The sequence below is a fragment of the Cyprinus carpio genome, chromosome A25 (assembly GCF_018340385.1).
Source record: "Cyprinus carpio isolate SPL01 chromosome A25, ASM1834038v1, whole genome shotgun sequence".
Taxonomy (NCBI): domain Eukaryota; kingdom Metazoa; phylum Chordata; class Actinopteri; order Cypriniformes; family Cyprinidae; genus Cyprinus; species Cyprinus carpio.
In genome coordinates, this window is record NC_056596.1 from 11452196 (window position 1) to 11469454 (window position 17259).

Sequence of the window (17259 nt, forward strand, 5' to 3'; positions counted from 1 at the left end):
TTTAATTTTGATGATTATAACTGACAACTAAGGAAAATCCCAAATTCAGTATCTCAGAAAATTATATTTTTACTGAAGACCAATACAAAGAAAGGATTTTTAGAAATCTTGGCCAACTGAAAAGTATGAACATGAAAAGTATGAGCATGTACAGCACTCAATACTTAGCTGGGAATCCTTTTACTTGAATTACTGCAGCAATGCGGCGTGGCATGGTTTTGATTGAATTACTGCACTGCTCAGGTGTTATGAGAGCCCTGGTTGCTCTGATAGTGGCCTTCTGCTCTTCTGCATTCTTGGTCCTTAAACCAGGTACTGGTAGCTTTGGCACTGTGTGCAGGTGCCAAGTCCTATTGGAAAATGAAATCTGCATCCTTATAAAGCTGGTCAGCAGCAGGAAGCATGAAGTGCTCTAAAACTTCCTGGTATACAGCTGTGTTGACCTTGGACCTCAGAAAACATAGTGGACCAACACCAGCAGATGACATGGCACCCCAAACCATCACTGACTGTGGAAACTTTACACTGGACCTCAAGCAACGTGGATTGTGTGCCTCTCCTCTCTTCCTCCAGACTCTGGGCCCTGATTTCCGAAGGAAATGCAAAATTTACTTTCATCAGAGAACATAACTTTGGACTACTCAGCAGCAGTCCAGTCCTTTTCGTCTTTAGACGCTTCTGACGCTGTCTGTTGCTCAAGAGTGGCTTGACACAAGGAATGCGACCCATGTCTGAAACCCATGTCTTGTATACGTCTGTGCGTGGTGGTTCCTGAAGCACTGACTCCAGCTGCAGTCCACTCTTTGTGAATCTCCCCCACATTTTTGAATGGGTTTTGTTTCACAATCCTCTCCAGGGTGTGGTTATACCTATTGCTTGTACACATCTTTTCCTTCCCTTCGCCTCTCTATTAATGTGCTTGGACACAGAGCTCTGTGAACAGCCAGCCTCTTTTGCAATGACCTTTTGTGTCTTGCCCTCCTTGTGCAAGGTGTCAATGGTCGTCTTTTGGACAACTGTCAATTCAGCAGTCTTCCCCATGATTGTGTAGCCTACAGAACTAGACTGAGAGACCATTTAAAGGCCTTTGCAGGTGTTTTGAGTTAATTAGCTGATTAGAGTGTGGCACCAGGTGTCTTCAATATTGAACCTTTTCACAATATTCTAATTTTCTGAGATACTGAATTTGGGATTTTGATATTCTAATTATATGACCAGCTCCTGTATATATTATACAATATAAAATTAAATGTTGGTCTAAACAGACATCCGGGCATTTTAAGTGCTTTTATTATGAAATTCGTCCAGTAGCGTACCCGGTCGTTCGCGTTGCTGTGCGGATCATGTGACTCCCAGCACAGTAGCCCCTCCCCTCGCTGAAACCCCAAACAGACTGACCGAATGGCAGCTGACTGAAAAGCCCAGTCTGTGTCGCTTCTGTCAGGATGGCTGTGGATTCATTATCTCCTGATTGGGAGTTTGACCGCTTTGACGATGGATCACAAAGTAAGTAAAGCGTCTAATTGGAATACTATTGTAAATACTAGTGTAAAAGATGCATAAATCCTGCAGCTAGCTGAGTAATGTTAGCTAGCTGTCAGATGACCAGGGAAAGTGGCCAAGTTCAAGCACCCTGGTTAGATTAGTGTGTGTAGTCTTTATCGATTTCACAAAAAAAAAAAATATATAAAAAAAAAAATTTTACCCCTTGATAGGGAAGCCTTTCCCTTTCATTTGAAAGAGGTTCGAGATCATTGCAGTGGAGGATTGGCTTTCTTTTAATGCAATAATTCATAATCAGTTTAATTGTCGAGTGAATTCAATGCTCAGTCCTTTTTAATTATTCTCTTTATAGTATTAAATGTTGATATTGATGCCATAGGTTCACATGCCATGTTTAAAAAATGCTTATTATTATTGATAAAAATTCAAATTAAATTATATATATATATATATATATATATAATATATATATATATATATATATATAGATATATATATATATAAAAAAAAAAAATTCTGTCACACAAATAAGAAAGGAAGTCATTTGGAGTTTTTATTTTTGGTTATTATTTTTTATCTGTTGCATTTGTGCAGAAATTCACACAGAAGTGCAGGTTAAAAACTATGAGAAGTTCTTAGAGGAATATTCCGCTCAGCTCCAGGGTATTGAAGAAGCGTTGGACGTCTCTGTTGGAGATGTTTGGGACTTCACTCTGGACCCCATTGCTTTGAAGGTGTTGTGTCATGTATTACAGCTTCGTAACAGCTTATTTTTCAGTTAATTGCATTTATGTCATATCACTCTGCTTGCTCTGGCACACCAGCTCCTGCCGTATGAACAGTCCTCGCTGCTGGAGCTCATCAAGACAGATAACAAGGTATGAAATGTCTGCACATCTTTGGTTTTAGATGCTGCAGTTCCCATGTGATGCAGATACTGAATGGAAATGAGTGTATTATGAGTTTACGTGTTGCTTTTCTCTCTCTCTTCCTTCACCAGGTTCTTAATAAAGTCATCACAGTGTATGCAGCTCTTTGCTGTGAAGTTAAAAAGCTGAAATATGAGGTAAGTGAAAATGTATGACATGAATAATATGATTTCTGTTTCAAATAAATGCTGTTCTCTTGAACTTTCTGTTTGTAAAGGAATTCTGAAAATATGTATCCAGGTTTATACAAAAATATTAAGCAGCACAACTTTTTTCTATATTAATAATAATAATAATAATAAGAAGAAGAAATGTATCTTAAGCAGCAAATCAGTATATTAGAATGATTTCTGAAGGATCATGTGACACTGAATGCTGGAAATTCAGCTTTACATCACAGAAATAAATTACATTTTAAAATATATTAAAGTAGAAAAAAAATATTTTAAATCATAATAATACTTCACAACATTGCTGTTTTTTTTCCATTATTGTAGATTAAATAAATGTAACCTTGGTGTGCAAGTCTCACCAAGATTACTTCAAAAACATAAAAAAAAAAATCTTACTGACCCCAAACCAAAAAAAAAAAAAAAAGTCAATTTCAGCTATATTGTTAATAGTCTCATATTAACCGTTCTGTGCTTTCTTCGTTTAGGCTGAAACCAAGTTCTACAATGGCTTGTTGTATTATGGTGAAGGAGGTAAGAACGACTGCTTTGGTTTTTGCTGTTCATTTCACAGCTCGTCTGCATGAGAATCTTTTAAATTCAACATGATTCCCATTTTAGTTCCGTAATTGTATTTCTGAGTGGATATTAAATGCGAATTGATTTTATCTATCCAGAATAGAATATTATTGTTTGTTTTAGGGCTGCACGATTATGACAAAAATCATAAATGTCGAATATTGCCTTAAATTGTAATTGCGATTATTAATTACGATTATCACAATTTACATTGAATGATGTTTATATCATTGTTTGATGCAACTGCATGCCGTATTTTTATATGAAATAAGCTGAAAACACTCCTAACTGAAAAACTTTTAGTGCTTTTTCTATAGTATTAAGCATCAAATGTCAACTATACATCAGATTGGTTTCTTCTTAAATGATAAGAAAGTAAAATATGAATGGTTTTATAATGTTATACTAAAACACATCTTAAGCACGCAGAATAACATAAGTGGACTTTGAACGATTAATTGCTGCTTTAAACAATTACATAATTGTGGCATCCATAATTGTAATCGCGATTAGAAATTTAAATAATTGTGCAGCCCTAGTTTGTTTTTGTTTGGAATAGCATGTACCTATATTGTCGTTTTGTTCATATAAAAATTTAGTTGTTCAACTTTAATTTAATTTAACCTATAACTTTTAACAATCATTTTTTATATTTTTTGGCAGTGTCAGACACTAGTGTGGTGGAGGGAGAGTCTCAGATTCAGATGGGCCGCTTTATTTCCTTCTTACAGGTTTGACGTCATGATCTTTTTGAATTATTACTGATAATATATGAAAAAAATATTACTGAACTGGTTGTGTGTTACAGGAGCTGTCTTGCTTTGTGTCACGCTGCTTTGAGGTGGTGGTCAACATGGTTCACCAGCTGGCGGCTTTGTACAACAGCAACAAGTGAGAAATGTAAAATACTCTCATATTATGTGATGTTATGTGAATGCAGTGTCGCTGATTTATTTATTTTTTTCTCAGGAGTGCAACAAAAATCATTGAGTCCACAGGTGTACACTTTCAGGTAATTGCTATTTTCTCTGTCCTCTTCATGTGGTTCTTCACTGCAACCTGACATCTTGTGTTGTTTGTTTCTCTTTGTCTGCAATCAAGGCAATGTACGAGCATCTGGGAGAACTTCTGGTGGTCCTCATCACCCTGGATGAGATCATGGAGAACCACGCCACACTGAAAGACCACTGGAAGATGTACAAAAGGTGGAGTGGGGCCTTTTAGATGTTGAACCAATCTACAGTATGAGATGTGTTTGTATTAAATCATGATTCTTGATTCTTGAAAAGATTTTCTCATCAAGGATTTTGTGTTGTTCTTTGAAGGTTGCTGAAATCTGTCCATCATAACCCAGCTAAGTTTGCCATTCCAGAGGAGAAACTAAAACCCTTTGAGAAGCTCTTACTGAAGCTGGAGGGGCAGCTGTTGGACAGCATGATTTTTCAGGTCAGCACAGTTCCTCATTTATTTATTATTATATATTTTTTCTATTTATGCTCTGAGAAACATTCAAAACATACAATCAACATTGTAGGAAGACAGGAAACATTTAAGTACATTAATCTTAATTATTGGTATATAAATATTATAATATTATTAACAGGAACTGTGCACAGTAATATAATGATTTATTTCATGTATATTAACAGAAATTGTATAATATTATATGTATGTATTATATAACTTCTGTTAACATTCATGAAAAAGTTATAATTACAGTATTATTGTGCACAGTTCCTCAGTGTATATGTATACAGTGTATACATAGTAATATTACATATTTAATAATTCTTAATTAGAAAAATCAATAATATTAAAAATACATGATGAGACTATTACATATGATATATTTATTGTATATGTAGACGTCTATTGTGTGTATTAAAAATAATGTTAATATAGTTAAACTTTAGATATAAATTTATGTTAATGTACAAGTTAAAATGTGTTGATATTATTATACACAATTCTTCAGTGTATATTACTGTTAAGAGAAAATGTTTTATTTTTTTTCATAATGTTTCACCATAGTATATATTTTATCTGCAGTGTGACCAATTTCTTTTCTACTAAAGTTTTTACTGAATTATTGATTACTGAAATATGTCACATTACAGAAATTAATAAAGTTAAATAAAGTTATTAATTTTGATATTTTTTGTTTGTTCGTTTTCATGCAGGCTTGTGTGGAGCAGAGGTTTGATGACCCAGAAGGAGATGTATCAGTTTCTAAAAACAGTGCGTTTGCAGAGGAGTTTGCGTACAATATCAGAACCATTTTTGCCAATGTTGAATCAAAGCTTGGTTTGTATTAATAATTAACCTAAATTCATTCTAAATGCCATTAATGAAACATCTCAGCTGTAGATGACAACGGATATGATCCATTTGACTCGCAGGAGAGCCATCAGAGATTGATCAGCGAGATAAATATGCAGGCGTATGTGGCCTCTTTGTGCTGCACTTCCATATCTTCAGGACTGTGGACAAGAAGATCTACAAATCCCTGCTGGATGTGTGTAAAAAGGTGAGTACACTAACTAGTGAGAATGAGTGGGATATATAGATCTGCTCTTTCAGATTACGACAGCTGTTTCCCTTCTCTCTCCTCCAGGTCCCTGCGGTGACATTAGCAGCTAATATAATCTGGTTTCCAGACACATTTCTGGTAAACAAAGTCCCTGCGGCAGCTAAACTGGTGGATAAGAAGAGCATCCAGAGCATCCGCAGCAGCAGAGACGCATACCTGCAGCAAAAGGCGCAGATTCTAATGAAGTAAGACACACGCTTCTGATATGATTCATAAATCAATTATGATTTAGCCTTCATTTTTGGAACTGTAAAGTGCATAGTCATTGTATTTCATTATAAATGTATAATTTAGGGTTCCATGTATGTGTTTCTATGCAGGGACATGCAGTCCTACTACATATTTGTCACCTCCTGGATGATGAAGATGGAGTCTATATTATCAAAAGAACCTAAACCAGACAAACTGTCTGAGGATTTGAGCAACAGGTGTAATATCTTTGTGCAGGTAGAGACTGGTGTTTTCTTCTTTTCTGTTAGTTTTAAGATTAAAATGTTCTTTACAGAGTTTGAAATTCATCATTTTTTTTAAATTATAGTACATTTCCAGTGCACCGACTGTTTCATAATCAGACGTGTTTGTGTTTTTGTAGGGAATCCTGTACGCTTACAGCATCAGCACCATCATCAAGACCACTATGAACATGTACATGTCCATGCAGCGGCCCATGACCAAGACCTCAGTGAAAGCCCTCTGCCGATTGGTGGAGCTGTTAAAAGTGGGTCGAAGAGTCATATTAATATATTCAACAGCAAATACTTCAGCATTTATACACTTTTTTTTGTTTTTTTTTGTTCATATTTTTTAAAGTGTATGTTATATATATTTAAAATATTTATTTATTTGTTTATTTTTGTTTATATTGAATTTATTTTCGGGGAAAAAATATATATATTTATGTTGTATTTTATTTTCAGTTTAAAAAAAAATACATATATGTATATATGTGTGGTATATATATATATATATATATATATATATATATATATATATATATATATATAAAACACACATTAGCTCTAGCAGTTTGCACTTTTGCATTTATATGTGCACCTTTTTTCATATTTTTATAAGTGTATGTTATATATATATATATAAGATATATAAATATATAATATGTATAAACACAAATTACCTTTAGCAGTTTGCACTATTTATATAGCATTAGACACAGTTCACTACAAATCCAGTATACAGTAGTGTGCATAATAATTTAAACACTAATAATGTGGACTACAAATCTAGTAAATAATTTTAGACATTAATAGTATTCACTACATGTCTAGAATATTGGTTGTAGTGTGCACAAAAATGTTGACACTAAAAGTGTGCACTGTACATCTAGTACTTGGTATTGTGGACACTAGTTTAGACACTAGTAGTAGCTTGCACTAGAGTTTTAGTTCTTTATTTGTAGTGCTCACAATTTAAACACTAATGTGTGCACTACAGATTTAGTACATTAATTGTAGTGTGCACAATAATTTGGACACTAATAATGATGTGCACTACAGATCTAGTACATTGTTTTAGACATGAATAGTAGTGTTCACTCCATACCAGTTTGTTTGGTTTAATCTACACAGAAATCTTGTCACAATAAAAGTATTATGTGTTATAAATTTATTATATTGTAGTGTGCACAGTTTAGACAATAGTAGTCTGCACTGCAAATTTAGTGCATTAGTTCTAGTACTCAATTTAAACACTTAATAACATTGACTACAAACCTAGTAATTTAGTTGTAGAACACACAATAATTTTGAAACTATTTAAGATGTGAACTACAAATTTAGTACACTATTTTACACATAGTAGCATTCACTACATTTCTAGTATGTTGATGCAAAAAATCGCAACACTAATAGTAGTGTGCACTACAAATTCAGTACAAAAGTTATAGTGTGCACATTAATTTGAACACTAATAAAAGTACATCACTTTAGATGTTCGTATTGTTCACTACTAGTATATTTAGTATATTGGTTGTAGTGTGCACAACAGTGTTGACCTTGATAGTATTGTGCACTATAAATCTGTTACATTGTAATATAAGTCATGCAAACTGCATTGGCTATTTACAGGCTGTCCTAGGTACCCTACATTAGTTCTAGTGTACACTAGGTAGTATGCACAAGTTCCAGTGTGCAGTGATAAGTAGTGTGTACTAGATCTAGTGTTCTAGTTCCCAAGCCTGTTTGCACTAGTTCTAGTTCACTAGGTAGTGTCCACCATAAAACCACTACTCTAGTTAATACACTAACTGTATTGTACAAAGTAGTGTGTGAAGTGTGCAATGTTTATATCAGTGTTTGTCATGCACAGGCTGTGGAGCACACATTCCACCGGCGCTCACTGGTTGTAGCAGATTCTGTGTCTCACATCACGCAGCAGCTGCAGTCTCAGGCTCTGGCCTCCATCTCTACTGCTAAGGTACAGACGCACCACCGTTACCCAAACAGCAGCTCCACAGAGCAGATATTCTAATGACTGATTGTTGTCCTCATTCAGAAACGTGTGATCTCTGATAAGAAGTACAGTGAGCAGAGGCTGGACGTGCTTTCGGCTCTGGTTCTGGCTGAGAACACTCTGAACGGGCCCAGCACCAAAGAGAGGAGACTGGTAGTGTCTCTGGCTCTCAGTGTTGGCACTCAGATGGTGAGTGAATATATAAATGAATGGCCGTTTCAGGACATTTGTATATAAACTATTAAAATAAATGTTGTCAAGAAGCCTTCAACACTTTTAAACAAGCTTTGAGTTTCCAGTCCATTTGACTTTTTTGCAAATTGCCCAGGATGTTTATTTTTTAAAATAATAAAATATTTAATTTATTTGTTTTTTGTTTGTTTTTGTGTTTTGTTTTATTTTGATGTTCTTGTTGTTGTTGTTTGTTTTGTTTTTTGTTTTGTTGTGTCTGTTTTGTTTTTATTGTGGTGTGTTTTTTTTTTTTACATTTTTAAATTAAAAATTAAAGGTTTTTGTTTTATTTTTATTTTGTTTCAGTTTTTTGTTGAGTTGTTTTTATTGTCTTTTTGTTTTGTTTTGCACAGAAAACCTTCAAAGACGAGGAGCTCCTGCCTTTACAGCTTGTGCTGAAAAAGCTGGACTTAATCAGTGAATTAAGAGAGCGGTGAGCCCTGATTTAGTTTAACTAGTTTTGATTGGCAATAGAAGATTTTATTTCGTGACCTCTGTGGCAGTGTTGCAAGTGCATGATGGGATATTTCACTCCTCAGAGTCAAAGTGCAATGCGACTGCAGTTTCCTGTACTGGCATCGTACAGTTTTTCCTATCTACCTGGATGACGTGTACGAAAACGCTGTGGATGCGGCCAGAATTCATGTAAAACTCTTAACACTATCTATTCTTAATGCTTGCTTACATTTCTTGTGAAATAACCAATTACAGTTCTTTTAAATGTGTATATATTTTTTCTAGTACATGTTCAGTGCACTCAGAGACTGTGTGCCCACCATGTTGCACGCAAAACACATGGAGTCAAGTGATCAGCTGCTGGAGTGTTATGACACTGAGATCATGGAAATCCTTAATGAGGTAAGCAGAGTGCTGGCTGCATACCCTTATGTAGTAATTTAGCATCTTAGTTAATTAGAATGTTTTTCTGAACATTAGCACCTGCTAGACAAGCTGTGTAAGGAGATTGAGAAGGACCTGCGCTTGTCTGTGCACACACACCTCAAACTGGATGACCGAAACCCTTATAAAGTGGGCATGAAGGATCTGGCTCACTTTTTCTCTCTCAAGCCCATTCGCTTCTTCAACCGTTTCATCGACATCAAAGGTAGGGGAGATGAAAGACTGCATGCATGAGTTACACTATACGTATATAGTGGACATGTTCTAGATTTTTGTCTTTTGTCTGTGAAGGTAATTTAGAATTTTAGTAAACATTCCTTTCCATTGTAAACAAAACCTTGAAAAACTACTTTTGTGTAACATTTGGAGAGAAAAAGTTGACTGCCGAAGTCAAACCATTAAAATATTAATAAAATATTTTTTTTAAACATTATTCAATCTGATATCATTAATATATCATTCTGTCTGCTTGGAAACTATGAGATTATAGGGATACTCCACCCCAAAATGAAAATGTTGTCATTAATCACTTACCCTCCTGTCGTTCCAAACCCGTTAAAGCTCAGTTCATCTTCAGAACACAATTTTAGATATTTTGCATGTAACCAGGAGGCTGTGACTGTCTCCATAGACTTCCAAGTAAATAACAGTGTCAAGGTCCATAAAAGGTATGAAAGTCATCGTCAGAATACTCCATCTGCCATCAGACGTGCAATCTGGGTTATCCTTGTGGTGCAGATGATACAGAAGAGCATACACAGCATACGGTGATATGGAGAGACACAGAGGAGACTGTTGACAAAGCAATTGTTGAATAAAGTCGCTATTTTTGTTTTCTTCGCTTACAAAAAGTTTTCCCGTCGCTTCATATAACCCAGATTGCACGTCTGATGGTAGATGGAGTATTCTGACAACGACTTTCATACCTTTTATAGACCTTGACACTGCTATTTACTTGGCAGTCTATGAGACAGTCACAAGCCTCCCGGTTTTCATCCAAAATATCTTAAATTGTGTTCCGAAGACGAACGGAGCTTTTATGGGTTTGGAACGACATGGGGGTAAGTGATTAATGACAAAATTTTAATTTTAGGTTTGGAGTATCCCTTTAATCACAATTACTATTTTTTTTCTCTGTCTTATTCTTTCAACAGAAAATGTGTTTTTATTTTTTACAATTCTTTACAGTAGATTCAGCTTTAATAAATTGAAAATCTATAATTGTATTCATTAATTTTTATGTGCTCTATATATATATATATATCTATATATATATATATATATATATAATAAAAAATATTATAGTATTCAAAAATATAACAAATTTAGTATACATAAAACATTATTGATGTGTGTGTGTGTGTATATATATATATATATATATATATATATATATATATTATATATATTTATACTATATATATATATATATATATATATATATATATATATATTATATATATATATATATATAATATATAACATACATACATACGTACATTGTAATATATAATTATAACAGAATATGTAATTAAAATATATACAAAATTATATATATATGGAGATCATCATAACCTTGAGCTTTATCTCTGCCTTCTAATCATGATGTGGAAAATATTAAGATCAAATCCTCTGTTTCCTGCAGCCTATGTGACTCACTATCTGGACAAGACGTTTTATAACTTGACGACTGTGGCTCTCCATGACTGGGCCACGTACAGCGAGATGAGGAACCTCGCCACACAGCGCTATGGTTTGGTGATGACTGAGGCGCATCTCCCCAGCCAAACTCTGGAACAGGTGTGTAGCTCACCAGATCATCTCAGAAAAGATCTGCTGCACTCAGCCTGACATCATCGTGTGTGTCTTCTAGGGCCTGGATGTCCTGGAGATCATGAGGAACATTCACGTCTTCGTCTCTCGCTACCTCTACAACCTAAACAACCAGGCAGGACTCGACCTCTGACATTATGATTGTCCACAAATGTTTTACTTCACTTGATGTGTTTGTGTAAAACATATTTTCCATTGTGTGTAGATCTTCATTGAGAGGACCAGCAACAACAAGCACTTAAACACTATTAACATCCGCCACATTGCCAACTCCATTCGCACTCATGGAACCGGCATCATGAACACAACGGTATGTACAGATCCTGTCAGCTGCGTCTGTATTACGTGTCCAGTAACATCTCATCACATTGATGGCCTGAAGTATCTCTCTGCAGGTGAACTTCACGTATCAGTTCCTCCGCAAGAAGTTCTACATTTTCAGTCAGTTCATGTATGACGAGCACATCAAATCCAGACTCATCAAAGACATCCGCTTCTTCAGGGAAACCAAAGATCAGACCGACCAAAAGGTAAGCTGGTCTCCATTTGCATGTCATTTTTTCGTGAAGAAATGTTATCTTCTGAAGACACTTTCTGCTGTATGTAGTACCCCTTTGAGCGAGCAGAGAAGTTCAACCGTGGCATCAGGAAGTTGGGTCTTACTCCAGATGGTCAGAGCTACCTGGATCAGTTCAGACAGCTCATCAGTCAGATCGGTAAAGTTTGTCTATAGGTTTGGGAGCGCTTTCCTTTCGTTCTGTTATCAACTTCATGATGTGCATGCTGGGATGCTTAGGGCACTACTACTCACTACTAATAATAATGCAGTTTATTAAAACATTATTCATGTCATGTCAGTTTAATTAAATTTCATTAAAACCATTAAAACAAAATCCAGAAACATTCAAATGGAAAACACAGAATTTGAAATAAATAAATAAAGCAGTTTAAGAATAAAAATGGAACACGTTTCATAGAATCCTAGATTGTGGATGTTTCTTGACTATTCAGTCATTCAAAAAACAAATCATTTAATCAGTAAATGTTTTTATTATTTTAACGTTTTTTTCTCTCTCTTGTTCTTTCTTGCAGGTAATGCAATGGGTTATGTGCGCATGATTCGGTCTGGAGGGCTGCACTGCTGCAGCAGCGCTATCAGGTTAAACATCACCTTCTTCAGCTACATACAAAGCTTGTTTGACTGAGACGTTCAGGTCATAGTGATACTGGTAGTGTTGAGTAATTCTAGATAAATGATAATAGTTTTCTCACACAACACTCACATATGGCAGGGGCATAATAAAAGTCTTCCTACAGAAGTCCTCCGAACCAAAAATGACATTTAGCAAGGAATTCACATTCAGATATGTTCCAGGTTTGTTCCTGATCTAGAGGACATCGTCAACTTTGAGGAGCTTGTGAAAGAGGAAGGCCTTTCTGAAGAGACGCAGAAAGCTGCCAGGTACTGTACTTCATAATGACAGTTAATCAGCGGAGTTCAGCCAGGAAATTATTATTATTAATAATAATAATAATAATAATAATAATAATAATATATCATAATAATAATAATATAATAATAATAATAATAATGTGAATAAATAAAACAACAACAACAATAATAATTCATAAATATTGCAAATACTAAAACATAATAATAATAATAATAATTATTATTATTATTATTATTAAAATCAATAATAAAACAACAATTATAATAATTCATAAATACTGCAAATACTGAAACATAATAATAATAATAATAATAATACTAAAATAAATAATAAAACAACAATTATAATAGACATTAATAATAATTAATAAAACAACAGTAATAATAATTCATAAATACTGCAAATACTAAAACATAATAATTATAATCAATAATACCACAATAATAATTCATAAATGCTGCAAATAATAATACAATAATAATACTAAATTAAATAAATAATAAAACAACAATTATAATAGACATAATAATAATTAATAAAACAACACTAATAATAATTCATAAATACTGCAGATACTAAAACATAATAATTAAAACCAATAATAAAACAACAATTATAATAATTTATAAATACTGCAAATACTGAAACATAATAATAATAATAATACTAAATTAAATAATAAAACAACAATTATAATAGACATTAATAATAATTAATAAAACAACACTAATAATAATTCATAAATACTGCAAATACTAAAATGTAATAATTATAATCAAGAATACAACAATAATTTGCAAATACTAAAACATAATAATAATTAAAATCAATAATAAAACAACAATTATAATAAATAGACATTAATAATAATTAATAAACCAAACAACAACAATAAACAAAAACAGTAATAATAACAATACACAATTATTAATTATGTTTACCGTACTAGTTATTTTATTAATTAATACTAAAACATTGTTATTGTTATTAATAATAATGATGATGATGATAATGTTGTTATTATTATTATTATTATTATTATTATTACTATTATTTAAACAGACCAACAATAATAATAAACAATTAGTAATTATTACTATTATTATTATTAGGTTTAGTAGTAATAGTAGTAGTAATAGTAATATTAATAATACATAAACGTTAGATGAGAAATAAAAGAAAAGTTGCTGATGATGCTGATAATTATAAATAACAATAATAATAATTTGTATTATTACTGTAAATAAGTATTAGATAATTAATTGTAAAATATAATATTAATTATTATTAATTAATTAGAATGTTGTTATTATTGTTTATTGAGAAATTTTTTCTTATTAATGATTTATTGATTTGTTTGTTGTTATTGTTATTTTATGCTTCTGAAAGTAAATTCCAACAGGTGCCCGATTGCACATAGAGCAGCGGTTACTACACAAAGCCGTTGATCACAAACAAGCTGCGCAAATCCCACGTTCATTTAAAGCTAGAATTGGGCGCAGCTGTCTGTGATCAACGGCTCCGTGTAGTAACCGCTGCTCTATGTGCAATAACGCGCACCTGTTGGAATTTTGATTAGAGAAACCGGCTTTACTGGCGAGATGGCCATTTAATCATCGGCCGACCGAGTATATATCGTCGGGCACCCCAATATATTATAAAAATATAATATTAATTATTATTAATTAATTAGAATGTTGTTATTATTATTATTATACAATAAATAGTCATTTCTTTTTTTATTATTTTTGTTTTTGGAGCCGGAGTACTTCAAGATGCTGGTGGGGGTTTTTGCACCGGAGTTTCGCAGCGTCAAGAACATGCACTTGAGGAACTTCTACATGATAGTTCCTCCTCTGGTGGGTCTTCAGATCTTGGATGTGGAAATCTCTCGCTAATTCTTGCATAGCGTTCATCTTTCTTCTCGCTCGCAGACGGTAAATTTTGTGGAACATTCCATCAGCTGCAAAGAAAAACTAAACAAGAAGAATAAAGTGGGAGCTGCATTTACAGACGATGGTTTTGCCATGGGTACATGTTTAATACAGTCACAAACATCAATGGTATTTCACTTTTCTTTTCTTTTCTCCATCGATGATACATTCAAGTTGTTTTTCAGGAGTCGCCTACATCCTGAAGCTTCTGGACCAGTATCAGGAGTTTGACTCTCTCCACTGGTTCCAGGCTGTGAGGGAAAAGTACATGAAGGAAATGAACGCGGTGGTGAAGGAGCAGAACGTTCAGTCCACCAGCCAAGACGAGAAGCTCATGCAGACCATGAACCTGACCCAGAAGAGACTGGACATATATCTGCAGGTATGGGCATCTTCATGATCTTCAACAATGATGGCCAATGGCTTTGTTTATTCACATCTTCTCTCCATTTGTAGGAGTTCGAGCTGCTCTATTTCTCTCTGAGCAGCGCTCGGATCTTCTTCAGAGCTGATAAAACGGCAGCCGAGGAGACCCAGGAGAAGAAGGACAGAGGTTGGTTGATGGATCCATGATTGCTAGAACATTTTATGGTGACATTTAGCTCTACAAACACTCATTTAATCTCTCTTTTCAGACGAAGTTGCCAGAACTGATGTTGGTTCCTCAACGATTGAGGGTTCTCCTGGGGAAACCAGCACCAAGTGAAACTACAGAGCAGCTTGAACATATAAATCACTTGAACAGCAGGGACCTCCAGCCACTATACTTCTGTTGGAGTCTGTACAGCGTCTTGAAATCATTTTGGCGTTACATCACCTGAACTCGTTCGACTGGAACTGACTGTGGATTTGGACCAATGCTTCGGTTTTAGACCCTGATTGTTTTATGTATCAACAAAGACGTTCAACTGCTGTTTTGTCGAGCCTTATACGGTCATGTAAATTCAAGAAATGTGATTGGTAGTTGAAGGCGTCTGTATCTGTTTTTTTTCTCTTAAAAATATTGATTGTTAGGCACAGATATTTTTATATGATGAAACTGGCCCTTAGCAGAATTTTCTTTTTTTTAGAGAATGAAATTGATTTTTTTAGATTAATGAACTTTTTTTTTTTTTTTTAGATAATTAAATTTAAAAAGAAATTAAAAGAACTGATTATATTTCATACAAAAATGGAAATTCTGTTATGTCATTTCAAACCTATATGATTTATTTAAAAAAAAAAAATTATTTTTTTGGTCCGTACAATGAAAGTCAATGGGGACCAATAGGGTTAGTTTGAACCCCATTGACTTTAATTATTCGGACAAAAACAGTGCTTCAAAATATCATCTTTTATGTTGCTCAGAAGGAAAGTTGTACATATTTTGAATGACAAGAGGGTGAGTAAACAATGACAGACACTTCATTTTTGGGTAAACTTTACTTTTAAAGTTGATTTATGTAAACTAGATCTTTTTTTCTTGTGTCAACAGTTCTAATTAACTAATGATTTTCTGGCCAAAACTCATTCAACACCCTCATTTTTATAAAATGTAGCACACTAACATATTCTGTTTAGTCTATTTGTGCTGCCTAAAATATATCGCAATGTGTCCAACAGTAAAAAACCCCCACATAAATCATCCTTGCGCACTGTGATGGAGGAACTTGAATTGCACTTGCCTTAATGCTGCTCCTGTCTTACAGTATTCATAGTGCTCGAAAAACGAATTACACAGCAGTTTCTTCACATCAGTGACAATCCATCTGATTTTTTTGACCTTTTGTAAGTTGTGTTAACCATTAACCTCATGGCATCTTTATTAAAAGTCTTGAAAAAAGCACAGTGTTAGGATTAGTCATGCATTACAGCCACACACACACACACACACACACACGCTCGTACCGAAAGTGCGGTTTCACCCACACACCCCCTTCCCACACAGAGTCCAAACACTGGTTCAGGAAAGCCGTTCTGCTTTATTACAAAGAAAGGGAGCTTTAAAGGTGGTCAGAAAATACAAGATTGGTCTGTTTTTTGTACTATGGGTTTTCCCTTTCCTACGAAATGCTTCTATTCAAATAGCTGCAGCTGAAATATCTCCACCCCCTTGTTTTTTTTTTTTTTTATGCAATACAGATGTCCTTGCTCAGGCCTTCCGTGTCACCTTTATTCATTTAGTTGAATTGGTCTTTAAGTGCACAGGGTAACAAACGTGATTCCCCGTCTGGCAGCTCAACATACTGTTCACTAATTTTTTTTTGTCTTTTGCGTTTTTTGCTTCTACCACATAATAATGCCATTTCTGTTCACCTCCTAAAAATGAGGTCAAGCATAGTTACTTCTTCCAAAATAGACGCCATGTATATATATATAGATACATCTATCTATATATATCATATATATACACATTCATACATACATATTTTTATTCATGTGATGTCAAAAAATTAAAAAAATGTACACGTTTATTACAAAATAGTAACAAAGACTGAAAAGGTTTCGTATTCATTCTGGAACAATGTTTCTCGGTAAGCTCACAACCGCCTGGTCCACGGTTTGTGCCCAACAACGGTCACTGAAATAGTCTGATCGGGATTTATTAAGCTAAGCAGAAAACAGCTCACCGGATGAGCAACGCAGGTGGATGGAGAAAAAGAAATGGGAAATGAAAAAAGAAAACAG

General features: G+C 34.1%; 2 protein-coding genes across 2 annotated transcripts; both read left to right on the forward strand.

The window, feature by feature from the left end:
• The first annotated feature begins 1349 nt into the window (after nucleotides 1-1349).
• On the forward strand, nucleotides 1350-12700 carry LOC109089864 (WASH complex subunit 4). Its single transcript, XM_042715502.1, has 28 exons — nucleotides 1350-1506; nucleotides 2098-2237; nucleotides 2328-2381; nucleotides 2504-2569; nucleotides 3091-3136; nucleotides 3845-3912; nucleotides 3990-4072; nucleotides 4151-4193; nucleotides 4283-4386; nucleotides 4507-4627; nucleotides 5362-5485; nucleotides 5581-5708; nucleotides 5796-5956; nucleotides 6092-6218; nucleotides 6364-6489; nucleotides 8097-8204; nucleotides 8283-8429; nucleotides 8825-8904; nucleotides 9011-9116; nucleotides 9213-9329; nucleotides 9408-9576; nucleotides 11017-11171; nucleotides 11245-11319; nucleotides 11410-11514; nucleotides 11600-11734; nucleotides 11812-11920; nucleotides 12297-12363; nucleotides 12580-12700. Exons 1-28 carry the CDS (start codon nucleotides 1446-1448, stop codon nucleotides 12680-12682), a joined length of 2928 nt encoding a protein of 975 aa, XP_042571436.1. The 5' UTR covers nucleotides 1350-1445; the 3' UTR covers nucleotides 12683-12700.
• On the forward strand, nucleotides 12682-15726 carry LOC122135688 (WASH complex subunit 4-like). The gene is made up of 6 exons (XM_042715920.1): nucleotides 12682-12687; nucleotides 14419-14517; nucleotides 14593-14689; nucleotides 14778-14974; nucleotides 15049-15145; nucleotides 15228-15726. Exons 1-6 carry the CDS (start codon nucleotides 12682-12684, stop codon nucleotides 15296-15298), a joined length of 567 nt encoding a protein of 188 aa, XP_042571854.1. The 3' UTR covers nucleotides 15299-15726.
• The last annotated feature ends 1533 nt before the right edge of the window (nucleotides 15727-17259 follow it).

Excerpts from the sequence above, each read along its gene's own strand:
- LOC109089864 (XM_042715502.1), top strand. The coding sequence starts at position 1,446 with ATGGCTGTGGATTCATTATCTCCTGATTGGGAGTTTGACCGCTTTGAC. Across the intron at positions 2,382-2,503 it reads TCATCAAGACAGATAACAAG|GTTCTTAATAAAGTCATCAC; the intron begins GTATGAAATGTC and ends TTCCTTCACCAG. Across the intron at positions 11,320-11,409 it reads TCTACAACCTAAACAACCAG|ATCTTCATTGAGAGGACCAG; the intron begins GCAGGACTCGAC and ends CATTGTGTGTAG.
- LOC122135688 (XM_042715920.1), top strand. Across the intron at positions 14,518-14,592 it reads ACATGATAGTTCCTCCTCTG|ACGGTAAATTTTGTGGAACA; the intron begins GTGGGTCTTCAG and ends TCTCGCTCGCAG. Across the intron at positions 14,975-15,048 it reads GACTGGACATATATCTGCAG|GAGTTCGAGCTGCTCTATTT; the intron begins GTATGGGCATCT and ends CTCCATTTGTAG.